Raw genomic sequence first — 19,381 nt, 5'->3', positions numbered from 1 at the left:
CAGAAACGTTAGGTGAACAGGATTAGCATGAGCCCCGTTTTCTCCTCATTCAGTATCTTCAGTCTATTTTACCTCATCACTGCTATCAGATTGACTAAACTTAACAATAATATTATGGTATATTAGGCACCTATTATGTTTCAGAGTTTATATTTGGTATAAATCACATTATCTCATTTGATTCTCATAATAGTCCTGTATGGATGACTTTCTTATGCCCTTTTTGCATGTAAGGAAAATACGATATGAGGATATTTACACTAAGTGACATATAAAATAAGTGACGTAGCTGTGATTGGAACCCTCTTCACATTATCTTCCTAAAAGACCTTTTACATTTGAACATAGAAAACTGTGTTTTCCATTCTGTCGGATGCAGCTCCATAAACTTTAAAATCACCCTAATTTGGGGAGAAAGAAGCAAGTGACCTCATAAAAATTAATCAAGAAGCCACAGGGAACCTGAAATAACTCTCACTCTGTCTTTTTGTTCATTTGTTTAATTTGCATGCCAGTCCCTATTTTGTGAAGAAACTGCAAATGTGTGGCAGGAGAGGATGCTTGAACCCTTACCCTAGAACAAGTCCTGTAGATTCTTCTTGCATAATATCTCTCAGATTCATCCACGTCTTTCCATCTCCCTCCACTGCTACTATCTTAGTCCAGGCCTACATTCTATCTCACATGGATCTGGCAACAAACAGTCTCCTAATGGTCTCAACACAATCCCTCTTGCACCTCCTCAATCCATTTTCCCCACTGAAACCAGAGAGATCATTTCAAAATGCCCCTTGGGTTTTGTGACTCCTCTGCTTGAGAACATTAAATGGTTTCCTATTGCCTTTAGAATAAGGTTCAAAATCCCCAGCCTGGTTCCAAAGCCCTGCATGATCTGGCCTCAGGCTCATCTTTGCCTGTCTCCCCCTTTTTGGGAAGAGCACCACCTTGCTGGCCAACTCTTAGCGATCCTCAGGTCTCAGATTAACTGTCTCATACACAACAGGGAGCCCCTGTCTTCCTGGATTAGGTCGGGTGCCCTTCCTTCTCTTGTTTTACCTTCATAGCACTTTATATTGTTTCCTGGAACTTATCATAATGGTTCTGCATTTGTTTATTTACTCGTTTTAATGCCTGTGGTCCTCCCTCCCCTCCCCCAACAATCCCCCATCCAGTCTGAGCTCCATGAATACTGCAACCTTGTCTATTTTGCTTACTCTTGCAACTCCAGTAGAGAGCTCAACACTAGCATACAACAAGCATTCAGGAGTTACTGAATAATGCACGAATGGACCATGCTCCTGAGGAAGTCTGGTGTCCTGCAATAATAATAGGAAGCATGGCTAGCCCTCTAATAACATGTACTACACACGGCACTCTTTAAAGTAATTTTATATAAATGAACTCCTTAATCTTCATAGCAAATCCATGAGGTAGGCAATACAAGCATCTCCATTTCACAGATAAGGCACAGAGAGGTTAAGTGACATAACCAAGAACAGTCAATGTCAGAGTCAGCATTTGAATCCAGAGAAGTCCATGCTCTTCCTAAAACAAAGGTTTTTTTCCCCCCTACTGAATCTAGGGGAAAAAATCAGTATGCAGAATACTATCAGCGCTTTTTTTAATATACAAATTAAATTTTAAGATACCCAACGATTTTTAAAAGTATTCACAATGTTGCTAAATTCTACCTAGTACCAGCTCAGAAGAAAAGGGCATCCTGATCCCAAAGTACTCCCACCCCAACCCTCTGTACTCAGCCTGCAAATATCTTTTAGGTTAGAAATTACCACTATCCTTTGCTTAAATAATTCCTTGTTCTTGGGAAGTCTGGGGGTAGGGGGACCTTGGATGCTAAGAATAAGGGTGAAATGTATCCATTAAGATTACGAAAGCCTCCTGGTCTATCTTCCAGAACAAAAACAGAGTGATAAAATAGTGTACCTACACTGCCTGTTTTATAACTCTGGATTTTTCAAGGAGATACTCAGAGATTCTTGCCCCCATCACAGCTCCCGTTGGTGTAAACATCATTTCCAGGTATTTTCCAAAACGGCTGGAATTGTCATTGATGGCAGTGCGTGCATTTCCAAAGGCTTCCACCAGGGAGTTGACTTGCAAGATTTTCTCTCTCAGGGTCTGATTATTGGCCTGTGCCAAACAGACAACAGTCAAGAGGAGCTTCCAGAAATATCACTTTAGCAAAACTGCCAGGCACCCCTCCCTACCCCCAAAATTCACATATTCTTTTTGGGAAGAACTTCACTTGGGAAAATCATCATCAGCCACTAACACCGTTTTCTCAGATGAGCAACTAGTTTAGGTTATCAATTTTTACATCCAGCCACACTTTACTTAAAATCCTTGATAAAATGCCTGAACATTTTAGAAAGAATTTTAAATAGAGAGATCCCATAACTTTTCTCAGTCATCCATTATAATATTCAATTAACCTCATCTGTAAAAAAGATTCCTTAAATGTTTAGTTTCATAATATACTACTTCTTAGTATATGTAACTGCCAGTCTGTTTTTTTAAGTCATTCCTTCAATGTCCATTTAACCAAGCTAAAAATTTCCATTTCCTTCAACTTTTGCTCAAAGATTTCTATTTTCCAATCCTTTAATCAAAGCCTTAGTGGCTCTCCCTAATCCCGTTCCTAGTGTTTAACCACTTTTACTACTTAATGGCTAAATGTTTCTATTACATTGAAAACATAAAAAATTAATTGCTGATAATCTAGTAAATTCGTGCTGGCATTATTTTCCTCACTACGTGAAAGAAGGATGACATGCTGACATCTTAAGAGGCCTAGCTATCAGGAGGTAAACATAATAAAGTCGGAAGGTTTTTATGTAATCCCTAATAAAAGCCAGTATTTCCATCATTTATAAAATATGCAGTTACTCTGTAAGGATTCTAGCCACAGTACATGAAACAGATAGTCAATACCTTCCCCAAGAAAGTCAAATGCTGAACAATCAGGTGGGTGCTTTCCGTCTTCCCAGAGCCACTTTCTCCGCTGATGACAATGCACTGACACAGAAAATGAAGAGTGAAGAATTCATAGCACAGGGAACAACTTGTATGTTCAGCAATGGCTTTCATACAACATCTACCATTGCACACCTTATTTTTTTTCACTGAACGATAGATCTTAGGAATCTTTCCATTTCTGTACATTGAGAGCTTTGACTTTTTCACAGCTGCTTGTCGTTCCATTGTACAGATGCAGCATAATCTATTTAACCAGTCTCATATTGATGGATACTCCTTATGTTATTACAAGCAATACCACATCGAATAACCCTACATAGGGCATTATATCTACATGCAGCTTCTTCTGTAGAATAAATTCTCAGAAATGGGTTGTTAGACTAAAAGATAAAATGCATTTGTAAATTGCATAGATAGTACCAAATTGCTTTCTAAGGACTAGAACCAATCCAGGAAAGTGCCTGTTCTAGAGCCTCACCAATAGAGTATATTGGATTTTTGCCAATCTGAAATGCAGAATAGTCTCTCAGTATAGTTTTAATTTGCATTTCTTTCAATATGAGTGACACTGAGGTCTTTTCATACGTTTAAGATTATTCATATTTTTTTTTTGTGACTAGCCCATATCCTTTGCTTTTTTTTTTTTTTTGCATTATTGGTGTTTTATTATTCATGTCTAAGAGTTCTTTATGTATCAAGGAGATCAGTGGGTGTATTATAATAAAAAACATACACTGGGTCTTTGTCTCTGGTTCCTGGCAAGAGTTCCTAAGACCCTTGGAACTTCTTGAATCATAGGGACAGCAGGATCATCTTTTGTTATTCGCAAACAAGTCCCTTTCAATCAAACCTAAATGCTAACCAGGTGGTTCCAAGTAGGGCCCAAGACAGCTTCACGATAGATGCTGGTCACCAGAAAGACCAAATACATGATTAGAGAGTGGGAACTTCCAGCCTCATCATCCCAACTTCTAGGAAATGCAGAGGGGCTAGAGACTGACTGAGACATAAAAACTCAAAGAACAAGATTCACAGAGTTTCTGGTATAAACACTTTGAGATGCTGGGAGGGGACATGCCCAGAGAAGGCAGGGGAGCTTTGTACCACCCCTCTCCCCTGTATCTTGCCCTGCGTAATCTCTTCCATTTGGCTGTTCCTGAGTTGTATCCTTATAGTAAGCCAGTAAATTTTTTTAATGTTTACTTATTTTTGAGAGAGAGAGAGAGAGAGCGAGAGCGAGAGCCACAGGGAGCAGGGGAAGGGCAGAGAGCGAGGGAGACAGGATCCCAAGCAGGCTCTGTGCTGCCAGCCCTGAGATGTGAGGCTCTAACCCATGAACCATGAGATCATGACCTGAGCTGAAGCTGGACGCTTAAACAACTGAGCCACCCACGTGCCCCAATAAGCCAGTACATTTAAGTAAAGTGTTTTCCTGAGTTCTATGAGATGTTCTAGTGAATTATCAGACCTGAGGGTGGTTGTGGGAATCCCTGAATTTGCAGGCTGGGCAGAGTATAGGTAGCTTGGGAATCCCTTTTGTGGCTGGAGTCTTAAACGGGGGCAGTCTTTGGGGCTGAGCCCTAATGCTGTGGGGTCTGTACAAACTCTGAGAGGTATCAGAATTTAATGGAATTGAGTTGTTGGACATCCAGTTACTGTTGGAGAATTGAAGACCTGGTTGGTGTTGGAAAAGACAACATTTGGTGTTAGAAACGACAACAGTGTGGGGCAACTTCTCAACTTGGAAAATACATGTCTCTCTCTCCATTTACTTCCTCTCTATGAAATCTATGGATAGTTCACACGTCTGTGGGAAATGCAAGAATTTAGAGAAGCCAAGTTTCTAACCTATAGTGAATCCATGTACTCTATTTTGTAACTTGCACTGTTACAGTTTCATCTATTCCTCAACGAATCCAAAGCTGAGACTTCACAGGTCTCAGGAGATTTACACACAGTAATTCTCTCACAAAATCTTCTCACCAATTTAGGTTTACTTACATTTCAAACAGACTAAAGACACAAAGGAAAATATACATATTGAAAGTAAAGGAAGGGTCAAAGGTTGGATATGTCACCACTGTGAGTCAAAGGTCCAGAAAGGGAAGCTGTATGGGTGAGGTTTGTGTTTAACCAGCATTGAGTTTAAAATTTGTTCAGTCTTTACCACATCTATCATAATTTCTCAGCAGCTAAATAAATGATGTGGTGCATGGTCCCCGTCAACCCATGTACAACACAAAAAGGTCTGAGCCATGAAAATTCTGAGACCTTAATAGGAAGGAATTTCATATATGTCATTCTACATTCTGTTTTTATTACAATTGTTGCTATGTAATCAGGTTTGTGTCGACTCTATGCTCTCACATTCATATTAGAAACATTCTTATTAGATTTTATCAGAGAAAATGAGTGCTCATGATGTGAATGTTTCACGTTACGGAAAAGAATTTTCACGTTCTCCTGACGCTGTAGCTTCTATCACTGTTCCTGTTCCAGTGAGCTACTCTTTCATTTCCTATTTCCTTGAATCAGCACCAGCAACCAGAATGGAGTTTTCAGGAAGACATAAGAGCTGCAGAGGAAGACAGAACACACCCTACTGTGTGACTTGGCAGGACAGGAAGGGGAGTTCTTACCTGGTCTCTGCTGAAAGTAACCATACACTGGTAAGCAGCATCTGCTGATGCAAATATGTGGGGCGGGTTGGAGGCACGTTTCACCCCATGATAAAGTCTGGAAAACTGAAGAAAAAAATAAGTAGTTTAAAGAAAACTTCTAATGCTCCAGTACTTGTTGCCCGTGAAACCAAAGCTTTGTCACTTATTAGGGGAACTGTAGCATCAGAAAGGCTGCAGAGCACAGGCTCTCGAGTCTGCAGGCCTCCGTTCAAATCCCAGTTCTGCACTGACTAGTTTCATGTACTCCTGTAAGGGAGTTGACTTCGCAGTGCTAAGTCTCTTCTTCTGCCAAACAGGGTGAATAATAGTGCCCATCTCACAGGATTATGAGAAGTGAGATAAGCCAGTGCCTGGCCTATAGCAAGCACTAAATGAATGTTAGCTATTATTGTTATATCTTGCTCTAAAGTTAGCCCCAAAATGCAAGAACTCCATCTGTGATGCACTGTTATCTGCAGTGTGGGTTATACACCACTAAAAGTGGCATAATTTTATTTTCGCTTTTTCCTTTTTTATTTTCCCTTGTGGTTTTTAATTTCCTGTTAAGAAGCAACATGCTCTCAAAGCACCCCTTACCTGTGGGGAGTATATGCTTAGATTCTGGAAGGGGTTTAAGGCAATTAAGATGTCTCCAACATATGTGTAAATCAGCAAGTCCACATAACGCTTTTGCAACTGATGAATAATTGTATCCTAAGAAGAGGATAAATGGTATTGAAGGTAAACATTATTTCCAACTAGGAGAGAGTTCTAATAATAAAAACAAATTTATTCTTACAAGAAAGTTTTTTTACTCAATTCAAATCAAATTTATTCTTACAAGAAAGTTTTTTAGTCAATTTAAATCATAAGAGAACGCTCCTCTTCGTGAAGAACAAACAACTATCTGGACTTAAGAGTTAAACTGGACTTTTTCTAAAACAAAATAATTTCCAGTGATGTGATAGATCGTTTAGGCTTACAATATAAAGAGCTTTATTGGAAAAAATCCAAATCCTTTCCTCTTCATCGTTTTGGACATTTGGGGAACTAAAAATGAACACAACACCGGATCATAGTCACAGTAACCAAATGCTCCCCGAGCTTCACCCCAAGGCTATACAAACAATTAAATTTTCAAGTGACCTTAGGAAAACATGGTCGACAAGAAAAAGGTCAGACCATTCACATGAAACAAATGTCATCGGTGAGAATTGCCTACTAAATATTTAGTACCTCATCCAGAACCTCTAAATTGACCAAATCATCCTCAAGGCAGTATTTTTCAGCATCTTCCACATGATAGGGTCTTCTGGTGTGCATTCTTTCATGTCTAGAAATTTATCCAGAGAATATTAGCATTAATAGAGTAAAAAGCATAGCAGAACATAGGCGACGAGAATGGTTCATTCACGGTCTTATCAGATATGTTCAGAGACTTCAGAGGTGAGGACAGGAAGAGCAAGTCTAGTCCAGCTCCCCACGCTGTAGGGCCCCTCCCCATTGCTGTACAGCTATCAGGAGTAAGGTGAGCTCCAGACCTCAAGCCTCCCTTCCACCACGGTGAGGAACATTTCCAAATGGGCCCATGTAATACTTATATTAGCTTTTCTTAAATGCCAACTACAGCCTTTCCAGAAAAAAGTATCTCCTCCTGTTTTTTCTATTCACTGTCAGGTACACTGTTCTCACCAGGGTACTTCCCTTGAGGTCCCCTCATGCCATCCACCAGCATCAACCCCAACTTTTTGAGACATATTTGAAACTGCAGAAAACTTGAGAGAATAATATAGTAAATATCTATGAATCAAAAATGTTTACATTTTATCTTACTTGTTTATTTGAAATCCCTTTGTTACCCATGTTTCATCCCATTCTCCCTTCCAGAATGACTACTCTTTGGTGGGTAACCTTCTAGTCTATTTTTAAATATTGGTCATACACATGAGCAATATACATTTTCTATATGTTAATTATAAAAATGATATACTGTAGGTTTCATTCTGGAAACTTGGTTTTTTCCACTCAACATTATGATTTTCTAAACTATATATATATGTATATACAGACATGTACATTATTTCAGTCACTTTAATCACTGGGTAATATTACATCATATGAATACATACCAATTTATTTACCCATTTCTATGATGATCAACACTTAGGTTGATTCCAATTTTTTCCTATTAGAAACAAAGCGGCACTCAGTATCATTATATGTATCCCCTTGTCTAAATATGCGAGACTTTTCTCTTAAGGGGCATCACTCCACAGGCATTTAAGAAACTTGGTTGGCAATCAATACCAATCCCCTTTGGCATACCAAAATATAGTTCTTTAAGGTATAAAATTATTTCAAGTCACAGTAAGCCTTCCCATAATTCCCTTCATAAAGGGATCACTACTCAATGTGGTGTAGGGGGAAAGCATCAACTTAGAAGTTAAAAGCTCTGGATCCTAATTTCAGGGTTCTGAGGAGTGTGTTGTGGTTCACTCAATAATCCCCTTAATTAATGGCCAGCATCTCAGTGTTCTTCATCTATAAATAGAATCTCTCATGACTGGTCTATCTCTCGGGGGGGGGGGGGGGCTGTGAAAACGATACAGTCATTGATACAGAAATGCAAAAAAAGTTGAAAAAAGTTACCAAGCACTATTCTTACAACCTTATCAAAATCTGGAATCAACAATTTGCACAAGTCTACATATTACTCGGAATACCAATAACTAAACAAAATCACATGAAAATGCCTCCCAGGTACTATCATTTCAGCAGCAGAGAAGCATCACTGCACAGTACTTCACCAGCACCTTTTATGCTCACCATCATCACAGCTTCATAGGATACAGTGTTATTTTGCCAGGTCCCAGAAGCCAGCTTTACTGAACATTTTACTCTAAGTACCATGTGGGCGTCCTAGCATCCTACTGTACACTCTGTCCCTTGCTACATGCATTTCACAGAAGTAGGGAAAAAGGAAGAAGCAAACTCAACAGCTCTACATATTGAATCTTGACTTTAGAAATACAATTGAAATGGGCAAACATTGACTTTTTTTTCCTTCTTTCTGCCTATTAAATTAAATTTTACTTCCCAATTCCCAGCATTGGCAGACTTGAAGAAAGGGTGTCTGATGCATGCGTGGTATTAGTCGTTTCCAGTGCTAGAACCAGTCTTGCTGCTAATTCACAGAGAGATTCAAAACATATGAAGCGTAAATTTACTTAATACAATCAAATTTATAACCTAAGCATTTTAAAAATTATTAAACAGAAGCATTTATTCATCTGTGTCCTAACACATTAGTGATGTCAAAGAGAAATCAGATTGAATTGAAATACAAATTTTTACTAAAACTCAGAGGCTGCTTCTAGCTAGCCACCTCGCTAAATAAAACAGTAGGAGGGTGCATATATCTGGCCAAATCCTCTCCATATAAAACCTAAGCATTTTTTTCCCTTGAAGTTCATCATGAAATGAAATATCACAATACCCTTTTTATAAAATAATTCTTGTCATATTAAATTCAGCTAGTTTATCTCCTTCCTAAATCCATATATTGCAGTTGTATGAAATAGACTAAGAGTTTATTCTATACATCTTCAACAAAGAAAATCAGGAATTAAAAAATCATCCACAGCTCTGGTTCCAGTCAAGATGGAGTAAGCACTCTCCACTGTGCCTCCCTCCTGAATGTGGCTCAATACCCTGGACAGAGTGCATGTGACTCTGAAAAGTGAATGGTAACAGGCAGACTGGGAAATCAGAATCTGAAATACCACTGAATCAATGGCACGTTTCCCAGGGATTATTTTTCCTCCAGTAACTCCTGACCTGAACTTAAAAGCAGCCTGAACTACAGACAGGGATGTCAAGCTTCATGCTAGATGACATTTTTACAGCCAACCAAATATGGAAATACCGACAAAACCTCACGTGCAACATCACAAATAAACTCTAGAGAAAGTTGTGACTTTCAAGGTGAACATGTACATTGCAATACCACCAGGATCGAAGCTGTTATCTTTTGAGCCCTGTCTATATGCCAATCTATCTATCACAAATTTAATCTCCAGGACACATGCAGATGCTGTCTGCAAATCGGGGTTTCTCACAAAAATTTTCCCCTTATTATATTTTATAAACAACTTTTAAAATATGTTACCTGCTGTGATTAGCCATGTATCACCTCTTCCCATGCTTGTTGGCCATCATATTCCTTAGACAATATTTGCTTCCAAAATCAAAGCTGGCAATCTAGAAATTGATGTTGATGCAAGGTATTTCCACTCTACCAAGACCACTTCACTTTCTCAACCAGTGAAGAAAAATATCTGATATCCCTAGCTCTGCCTTCCCCAACTAGCATTCTGAAACTGCCAACTGCTTCATTTTCCTGCTTTGGCTATGGGGTTTGGAGGGTCTACTGAAGAGAAAAAATTATTCCAGTTTTTATTTGTTTTTAAAAAATTATCTTAGACTTTACATATACTCATAGAAAGTATTATGTTGTTTAATATTTGTCTATTTTTAGTTGAAATTAACCAGAATAATTTGGCTTAAATTTTTAAATTTTCTTTCAATGATTTGTCACCAGTAAACTACCAGCTTAAATTTCCTTTAAATTCACATGCTCCATCTAGTGCCTTACTTGAGAATAGCATCTATTATCAATTTTTGCTGAAGAATTCCCTGTTTAATGTGAAAATTACAAATTTCCAACTACAAGGTACTTGGATTGAATGTTCCAAAGTTCAGAGGAATGGACAGATACATGGATAGATGAATAGCAAAAGGCATTCTATTAAATCAAGAGTGTAAGTTTTTAATGACTTAAAAGGCATTTTTTAAAATGCTTATTTTTGAGAGAGGGAGAGAAAGGCAGCGTGTGAGCAAGGGAGGGGAAGAGAGAGAGGGAGACACAGAATCTGAAACAGGCTCCAGGCTCTAAGCTGTCAGCACAGAGCCTGATGTGGGGCTTGAACTCAAACTCACGAGCCATGAGATCATAACCTGAGCCGAAGTTGGACACTTAACCGACTGAGCCATCCAGGTGCCCCGACTCAAAAGACATTTTCAAATCCCAGCAAAGTCCATACTGCTTTTCACTAGATTCTTACTTGTTTTTATGAGACTCTAAGTATGTTAGCTGCCAAGCCTGGCTCCCGAGATGAAGGGAGTTTGGGGAGGGGGGGGAGTGGTGGTGGTTAAAACTTAGAAAGGAAGAAACTCAAAGCTCTGGCTTGGGCTGATTCTTGGAGTTTAGGGTTGGTGGGAGATAGTGGATGGTGAGTAGGACTGACCTTAGGTTTCAGGGATCAAGAAAAGGAGGAACTGGTGTTAGAATTCCTGGCTCAAGTAAGGTGGGAATGAGGGCAGGTCTGAAACATCAAGTCCAAGGCAATGGGTGGAGAGTAAGAAATGGATCTGGGGGCGCCTGGGTGGCGCAGTCGGTTAAGCGTCCGACTTCAGCCAGGTCACGATCTTGCGGTCAGTGAGTTCGAGCCCCGCGTCGGGCTCTGGGCTGATGGCTCGGAGCCTGGAGCCTGTTTCCGATTCTGTGTCTCCCTCTCTCTCTGACCCTCCCCCGTTCATGCTCTGTCTCTCTCTGTCCCAAAAATAAATAAAAAACGTTGAAAAAAAAAGAAAAAAAAAAAAAAAAAAAAAAAAAGAAATGGATCTGAAGAGTGGGTAGAAAGGCAGAGGCTAAGAGTTCCTGTAAGACAAGGTTCAGCATAGATGAGGCAGAGGAAGGAGAATGCTTTGGAATGTCTCAGGCCCAGTCCATGAGTGAGAAAGAAGCTGTAAAGGGTACCAAGCTGATTCAGATACTGGGGGTATTATTCTCTTGGAATAAATCCCTGAAGTACTTCTGCCTTCACTATAGTTCCATCTCTATGCCTCACCATTATGGTTAAAATCATTTGTGTGTGAGAATGCTTTTTAATATCTCATCACTGGGCTACAGACTTCTTTGTTCAAGCTGCTGGCCCTAAGAAAGATATTGACAAATATTATGTATTTTGTCCAAAAGCGATTCTCTTCCTATCCATCAACTATACCCATGGAAGCAGGTAGGTCAAAACAGGGCCACAGGAGCCTCACAAAAATGTGGCAGGATGAATTCTTCTCTTGTTCTATGATGAAGAACAAAGCATTAGGAAGCCCTCTGAGGCAAAGTCAGGATGAGAAAGAAAGAAAATTTTTCAGCCTAATAATTACAAGAGATGTGCCAGTGAGAGAGGTTAAATGTTGCACTGAGAAATGCTTGATGGTATTTTGGACAGTCAAGTAGTGACAGGTTCATTGTGAAGGATGCCTCTGCTTAGCTCTTCCACACTCAGGATCAGAGCCCTCTCCTTTATCCAAGAGTAGATGGGAAGAAATGGAGAATGACTAACCCTCCCATTAGATTCCAGATACAAAAGGAAATAAAATCTGTTGAAGGTGGAGAAAAAAGGGGTAGAGAAGAGAAGGAGTAAGAAAAAAGGTCTAGGCTCAAAGGTGGTAGTCCTCAAAATTCTAAGGCAAAGGCTTCTATGGCCATGGACATAGCTCAGGGACAAATTGACAAGTTGGAATAGATCAGAGGAATCTGAGAGATCAGAGGAACTCCCTTATCACCACATTCAATGGATTCCATCCGTATAGTGAGGAAAATGTTACTCAAAACTGGAGAAAGAGCACTGTTTTATTTCTTCAAAATCATTATTTACATTTCAATATACCCTTTGATAACAGAGATGATGAAAGAGAAACTTATTTGACTATAACTATATAATTATGGGCCTAGAAGGAGAAAAACAACGGCAGGCCATCTAGGTGTGATGCCATTTTACTAAGAGTCAAATATGGATGGAGATACCACCTAGAGAACTCTAACTACATGTGCTCTATCTTGACCTAGAACTTAAGTTTATATCTACCAAACATTACAATAAACAGATTAAAAAATAGAATTGTTTGGGTGGAAATCACTATAATATCTCCCTGTTTTTTCATCTAAGCATGGTTTTGGCCAGAATTCCAATAAATCAGCAACTTATTATCAATCATATTAAACAGAATTTGATACACCCACCTACCCTAGGCAGCAAGAATCGGTGACAACAGCAGAAAATTCAATAGTATTCATTCAGTTATAGACCTATAGATAGATAGCAGATACTCATTATATCAGAATGCTCTTACCTCTTATGCATTTAGATAATGCATTTACCTCTTAGCACTTATTTGATATCTGTTAGGAGGACAGGAAGATCTTTAACCTTCTATGTATCAAGCATCTTCAGCACTTGATAAAGTAATCATTCAAAAGTCATTCATTAACACAGCAGTCCAGGAACTCATCAGTGTACGCAATATGGTGGATGTGGATGAGTGTGTGCATGTGTGCACGCGCACGTGCATGTTTGCAGGTAAAAGAGGAAGTCAATGAACAAGACTTACTGGGGAAGGCTAGACAGTTAAGCAGTGAGAAATCTGTTTTTAAGGTCACTGCTGCAGGTTGAAAAGAACATCAGAAAAGCTGAGGCCATTGTTTTAATCAGCCCCAGGCAAACTGCAAGGGTAGAATAAAAATCCATTTAACAGAGCAGAAAACAACCAGCAACTTAATTCCCCTACCAAATAATACTTAGACTAGACCCCTGGCATTTGAGGGCTTAACATTTGTGGTTTCAGCGAGTCCCAAGCCACCCGCAGGGGAAAGACACGCTGGATCTTGTAATTGTACTAAGGGCTGCAGTTGAGCCCATAATGGGAGGTTGGAAGGCAGGAGGGAGTCACAGCACCGGCAACCCAGCACCTTTCCTGCCTCCACTCACATTCCAGACACTGGTTTTGCTCTTCTCCCACTAACTCCTGTGAAGTAATTAAACAAACACGTTTTCATGTCTACTTCTCTGAACTTTAATAGTGACATAACATGCCGATGACATTGATGAATTTGGGGATTTATAAAACTGGTTTGGGGGAAGAGTCCTTTTGAAGGTCAAGGCAATGGAAGCTGATGTAAAGGAAATGGCCAAATTGTTTAAAAGCATCCCTGACAATTAAGTAAAAAAAAAAAAAAAAAAAAAAAAAAAAAAGTAGTGCCTAACTATTGTTCACTGGATTTTAGGGCTTTTTACCCTCCTCTGAGAGAGTAAGCCTTGTCTTCATAACTACTCTACTGAACCTGAATCAAACATATGCTATGGCAAAATTACAAACTACCGGAAAAACTTAAATTCCAACAGTTACACTCATACACTATAATCAGCATTAGGAAATTGTATCAAATCTCAACACAATGCCGCTTCTCCACAGTTGCTTCACAGACACAATGTGAAAGGGGAATGGATCACAGCCTAGCTTTCCACACAACTGTACCACTCAGAAGAGCTAGAATGCTTAGATCCAGGAGAGGGGAGATGGGGCCTTACCATCCAAGCCCTTCTTCGTGTACAGTGTGGCTCCTGCTCTATAGTGAATAAGCTCCCATGATTCCTAGCTTTGTTTTGAACATTTAATTATCTCAACAGAACTGAAGTGGACCACTGCCCATCATGCTCCTGCCCCAGCTCCACTTTCCAGCCACTCACTGTGAAAAGGTAGTGGAAGGGGCATCTTCCCTGCTCCCCTCTGTATTTCCCAACCACACTTATCCCTAACCAATCTTTCCCTTTTAAAATTCACACGTGCATCATTTCCTCCAACAACTGACCTCCCAATCTCCTTTCTATCTCTGCTCTTTGGTTCCCCCATCCCCCACCAATCACTTTGTTAATTCTTCCCACATACTGACCTCAGGGTTCCTCAACTTGTCAACAACTTTTATTTCTAACTCCACCAAGTTTGTCCACAAGTTCAGCCATGGCTAGTTTCCAGTTATTTCTCAAAAGTTCCCAAGATCTCAGCTCTACAATCCCTTGCTCACCATCCACTCACTGAATCTGTTCTTCATCTGCATTGTAACTGTCAGTCTCCTGACCTAGACCAGACCTCAAGAGTTAAAAAGTTACTCTGGCTTCACTTTCTTCCAAATCCCAAAAAGACCCCAGGGATACTCATCTTAACTCCCTTGCTCCCTTGTCCACCCATCATGTTCATCTAAGACAGTCTCCAGTCTGATGACCTGGGTATATATCTCTTTTCTCTACTTCTCCTGCTTGTTGCTAAGAAGCTAGAGATAATAGATAGGAAGGGCAGTGGTGGTGATGGTACATTTTTGAAGAGGTTCTGGTGCCAAGTGCTCTCCTGAATGCTCTACATGCATTATCTTAAACAGTGATTAACTTCACTACAATGGAATGCTATTCAGTTAAGTTCCTCGTGGGTTTTCTGTGCTATTGAGCAATCATCATGTCCATCTTTAATAAACCCTTTATCATATTCCTCCTAGTGGCTATTTCAGAGAGTTAACATTTTCCTGGAGTCCAACAGTCTGCTCCCAACTTTGAGATCACCTTAATTTTTTTTTGAAAGATAAAGAAAATTCAACATGAGTTTCCTCATAGGACCCTCTCTTCTTACCCCCATCCTGCCCCTCAAACTTTCTGGATATCTTCATCTAACCTTTCTGTGTCTTTCCCAACTTTGAGGTTCTTCCTAAGGTCAACTTTCCTCTTGGGCCTTTGTTTCCACTTCCTCTTGCTTCCTCTATTACTGTCTCTCTCTTTATTTTCAATGTCTCCCTCTATGTAAGATCCTCCCCTTCATCTGTTCAAGTTTCCCCCATCCTTTAAAAACCTGCCTTCTTCCCCTCAAACTTTCAATTTCTCTCTCCCCTGGAGAAAATACTAAAGTTGACAGAACATTCCCTGCCTTTGCAGGAATAGTAAGACATTTTTCCCTGCAGGCTGTTAGGTCTCATTTCTCTGCATTAGCTTTCAAAACTAAACAAGTATGTCCAGCTCGAAGATCCAGGACCGTCTGGAATACTGCAGAATCCTACTCTGGACAGAAAGCTGGAAGTTTTGTATAATTTCTGGAAGTCCCTGGCATTGCATTTGGTAGAACAGGAAGAAGAAGAAACTTTCTTTACCGGTCTCTCTTGGTGTCTTACAATTTCTATTGGATTGCAGTCTGAACCAGGGCAGAGAGGCAGCCTAATTTGGGTAGACCCTGTGACACTTCTTTCTCCGCGCCCCCCCCCCCCCACCTGACCTCTCTCATCCAATCCACCACAAAGTCCTGACAATACCATCTTCTTAATATCCTCTGTTATTTGCAATTGCCACAACCTGCAACTTTGTCTCTCTGGCTCCTGCCTTGCCCAGCTCCTCCATTCTCGACATTGCAATCAGAATGATCTTCCTGGAGCACATGCCTGCTTGAAAACCTTCAGGGGCTCTTGAGTGACTAAGGAACAAATCGAAGCTCCTTAGCCCATCATGACCTGCTTCCTGCCTGCCTTGTTTCTCCCTCCCCCTGTTCTATGCCAGGCTCCAGTAATGCTAACTAATTGTTCATCAAATTCCTTAAGCTCTCCCCAGTCTCTGTGCCTTTGCCCTCTGCTCACTGCTCATTATTCCCTTCTACCTAAAATAATCTCAATCCCAACTCCTCTGTTTGTTCTACAGGACACTCCAAGGATCATCTTCCCACCAGGTCCACGGGTCTTTTTTTCCCAGGTATTCCAGGAAGTACCTCAACATCCAGGTACTTTTCATGTTGAGCTGTTCTTGTCTGATTCTTGTCTGTTTCACACACTGGACTATTAGCTCTTTATCAGGAACTGTATCTAATTTGCCTTTGTAGTCCCTCTGTTCAGCAGAGGGCCTGACACATACACACATATAAATGTCTTTTGAATGAATAAATGAATAAGTTAGATTTTAAATGAGATAAAACTGGTATTTTTAACGTTCAGTAGCTCAGTACTATTTATTTTCGTGATGTCATGTGATAAGTAGGGATGAATTTGCGCAAGTTAAGTCCAAGAGGTAGTTAGTGTTACACAGAAATGAAGACCTTTGAATCAAATAGACCCTGTATACTACTGCTACTACTGCTAACCCTGTGAAAGCTCACTCTGTACTAAGAGCTGTTCTTTTTATGTACTGACTCACTTAACCCTCAAATGAACCCCCATCTTATAGATGAAGAAACCTCAGAGCAGAACAATTTAACAACCTGAACCTAAGTGGCTGAGCTGGGATTCAAACCTGGCAGAGCCACCACACTGGGTGACCGTAATTGTGCAGAAGAATGATAAGCTGGGTATCTGTTTCACTCATCTTTGCACTCACCTCAAATTTTCTGCTTTCCCCACCTTACCTTGTAAACTCACAACTTTTAATATACTGAATTACCAGCATCAAATGATATTTGAGAGTTTTTCTGGGTGGGCTTGAAAAACACCTAGGTAGCCAACCCCTGCCAGCTGCTAAAAGGAGGTAACAGTGTGGGACAGGTGGTAGGTTAAGTGTCAATGACAGGCATTGTGTTTCCTTTAGAATTAATTTTCCTACCTCTTAATAAGGAAGTTGCTGTTTATAGTTTTGATTCCTATTTATGAGGCTGTGGAGTTTATTTTTTTTAAGTTTATTTACTTATTTTTAAAGTAATCTCCACACCCAACATGGGGCTCAAAGTCACAACCCAGAGATCAAGAGTCACACACTCTACTGACAGAGCCAGCTAGGCATCTGTGATTGTGGGGTTTTTTTTTTTTAATGACTTTCAAAGAAATACAAACTCGTGAGTGAAACTAAAGACGCTGTGAGAAGCCTTTGCTACCAGATTTTTGGTAGCAAAGAAGTTAACAAAGATCAAGAGAAATTAGAGGAAGCAGGTGAGAGAGACTGGAGCCTGATTCTCTACGGTAAAAGAAGGGAAGTCTTTAAAAAGAGAACACACGTCTGGACTGGCACAGTCAGGCCCATGTGAAAAGCTGAGTAACGTTGCAACTTCAGTCTCAGAACTTGTTCTGCAGCAGGTTTCAAACAGAGAAAAGGAGGGAAGGCCTGATTCAACTTAGAGCCTTTAAGTGCTGGGTTTGTTTTTTTGCTTCATCTGTTTGATTTTATTTGATTTCATCCTCATTTTTGGTGCTAGCGCTGTGTGTGGTGTGGGGACAGGGGTGGTTTTGGGGCAGTGGTTGGTTTATAGGAACAAAAGCAGGGAAGAAAAGGGATTTAGTTCCCTGGGGCTTAAACGCAAGTTCCTACTGCTTCAAAAACGCACCAAGTCGCAAGAATTTCTCTATCCCGTAGGCAAGCCATAGAAACACAAATGACAGTGGAAAGGGGGAAAGAAAGAGTAGGAAAAAATTTGTTTTGAGCTACCCAAAGGGACCTTGGTGGTGGAAGGGAAAATCAGCAAGGTATAGTCACCTTTAAACCATGCCTCCAGCTCCAAGGGTTCTGATGCTTTTTGATTTGTAAACAGTGCTCTCTGCAGAATACATGAATATTTCCAGAACTTGTGACTACTACTTTATTTTCTTCACCTCCAGTCCTCCGAATGTTCTCTTAATAATAATGGATTAGAGCTTATCTACATCCTGGCCAGTTTTATAAAACCAAATAATTGCTGAGCTGGGAAGCAGGTTTATTTGCATTTTAAAAATTTTTGTTAAAGAGAAATTCTGCCACCCTCTGGACAGAAACCAAAGATCTGTTTCTTAGAGACCACCATGGAATACCATTTGAAGCAACTGTCCCTGAAAATACACGTTTATTTCTTAAAATCTACGCTTTAGGAAAAGGAGGGCAGGGAGGGAGAATCACTGTTGTTTTGGATAGCACAGACATCGCCTGTGGGGGGGAAAAATCATTTAAAAATACTAAATTGCCCCTAAGGAATTTTTAACTAAAGAACAGGGTCTCAGAGCACATTAGAGAAAAATCCTCCAGTATTTAATTTGTAATCTTCCCAAAATCGCTTTACAGCCTACATTTCTGTTTTCTAATCAGCAATGGCCAAGTAAAGATCTCTCACACGATCTTAGCTATGGCTGCTTTCATACAGCTACCTTTATTGATTAAAAAAAACCCTCATTCATATTAAATATAAACATATATGTGTGTTGGTGTTTAACTAGAACTCGAGGACACATTGGGATTTCAGCCACAGTTGAGGGATGTTAGTCTTAAGAGCACAAATGGACAGCTTGTTTCTAAAGCTCTCCTGATCTCATCCACTGAGTGTGGAGTACTTAATGTCATGTAAATGAAACTCTCAAAAATGCAGGGATGTGATAATTACCAGTACTAATCCCGAGCAAATCAAAACACATGACATACCATTTTTATAAATAACCAGAGAGAGGAAGTAGGGAGAGGACGAGTACCATACCTGGTTTTAACAACAAGGTTTAGATGCTTCTGGTCTTGGAGGACTTTGGCCAGCTGTTTTTGCAGAAATAAAACCTTCCCGTGGGCTTCTTTAATAAATGGGTGGTCGAGGAGATGTGTGACAGAAGGCCGCTTTTCAAAATCCTTAATAAGACACCTGTTTGCAAAAATCAACAACAATCCAAAGTATAATCTTAGAGACCTGGTTCCCCTGTGAGTATGAGAGAAAGGAGGCAAAAAAGATCATTTATAAAACCTGATCACTAACCTTACACAGCTCTTTCTTTATCCGTACATACCAGAAGGTAAAAAAAATAATAATTCTCTGCTAGTAGAATTAACAGTACATCAGAAGTCTATTTTATTGTGTGTGAAGTACATGTTGAAAACACAGTAAGTTTTTGCCATTAATTCAATTTGAAGTGCTCAAAACACTGG

The 19,381-nt window shown here is 39.9% G+C and overlaps 1 protein-coding gene and 1 long non-coding RNA gene across 3 annotated transcripts in view; one reads left to right on the top strand and one right to left on the bottom strand.

The window, feature by feature from the left end:
• The window catches only part of MYO3B (myosin IIIB), a 224,951-nt gene extending 219,160 nt beyond the window's left edge, over positions 1–5,791 (bottom strand). Inside the window, exons 1-3 of the mRNA XM_042994661.1 lie at positions 5,637–5,791; positions 2,953–3,036; positions 1,949–2,151 (exon numbers count right to left, since the gene is read on the bottom strand). Of these exons, the coding sequence (XP_042850595.1) occupies positions 1,949–2,151; positions 2,953–3,036; positions 5,637–5,660 (311 nt within the window). The 5' untranslated portion in view covers positions 5,661–5,791. The remainder of the gene's footprint in view (positions 1–1,948; positions 2,152–2,952; positions 3,037–5,636) is intronic.
• The window catches only part of LOC122240947, a 47,712-nt gene continuing 33,718 nt past the window's right edge, over positions 5,388–19,381 (top strand). For both annotated transcript variants that reach the window (XR_006220767.1, XR_006220766.1), the window contains exons 1-3: positions 5,388–5,666; positions 14,186–14,254; positions 16,226–16,304. This is a non-coding gene — a long non-coding RNA (uncharacterized LOC122240947). The remainder of the gene's footprint in view (positions 5,667–14,185; positions 14,255–16,225; positions 16,305–19,381) is intronic.

The sequence above is a fragment of the Panthera tigris genome, chromosome C1 (genome assembly GCF_018350195.1).
Source record: "Panthera tigris isolate Pti1 chromosome C1, P.tigris_Pti1_mat1.1, whole genome shotgun sequence".
Classification (NCBI taxonomy): Eukaryota; Metazoa; Chordata; class Mammalia; order Carnivora; family Felidae; genus Panthera; species Panthera tigris.
The sequence above is the reverse complement of the archived record's forward strand: the minus strand, read 5'-3'. Positions and strand labels throughout refer to the sequence as shown.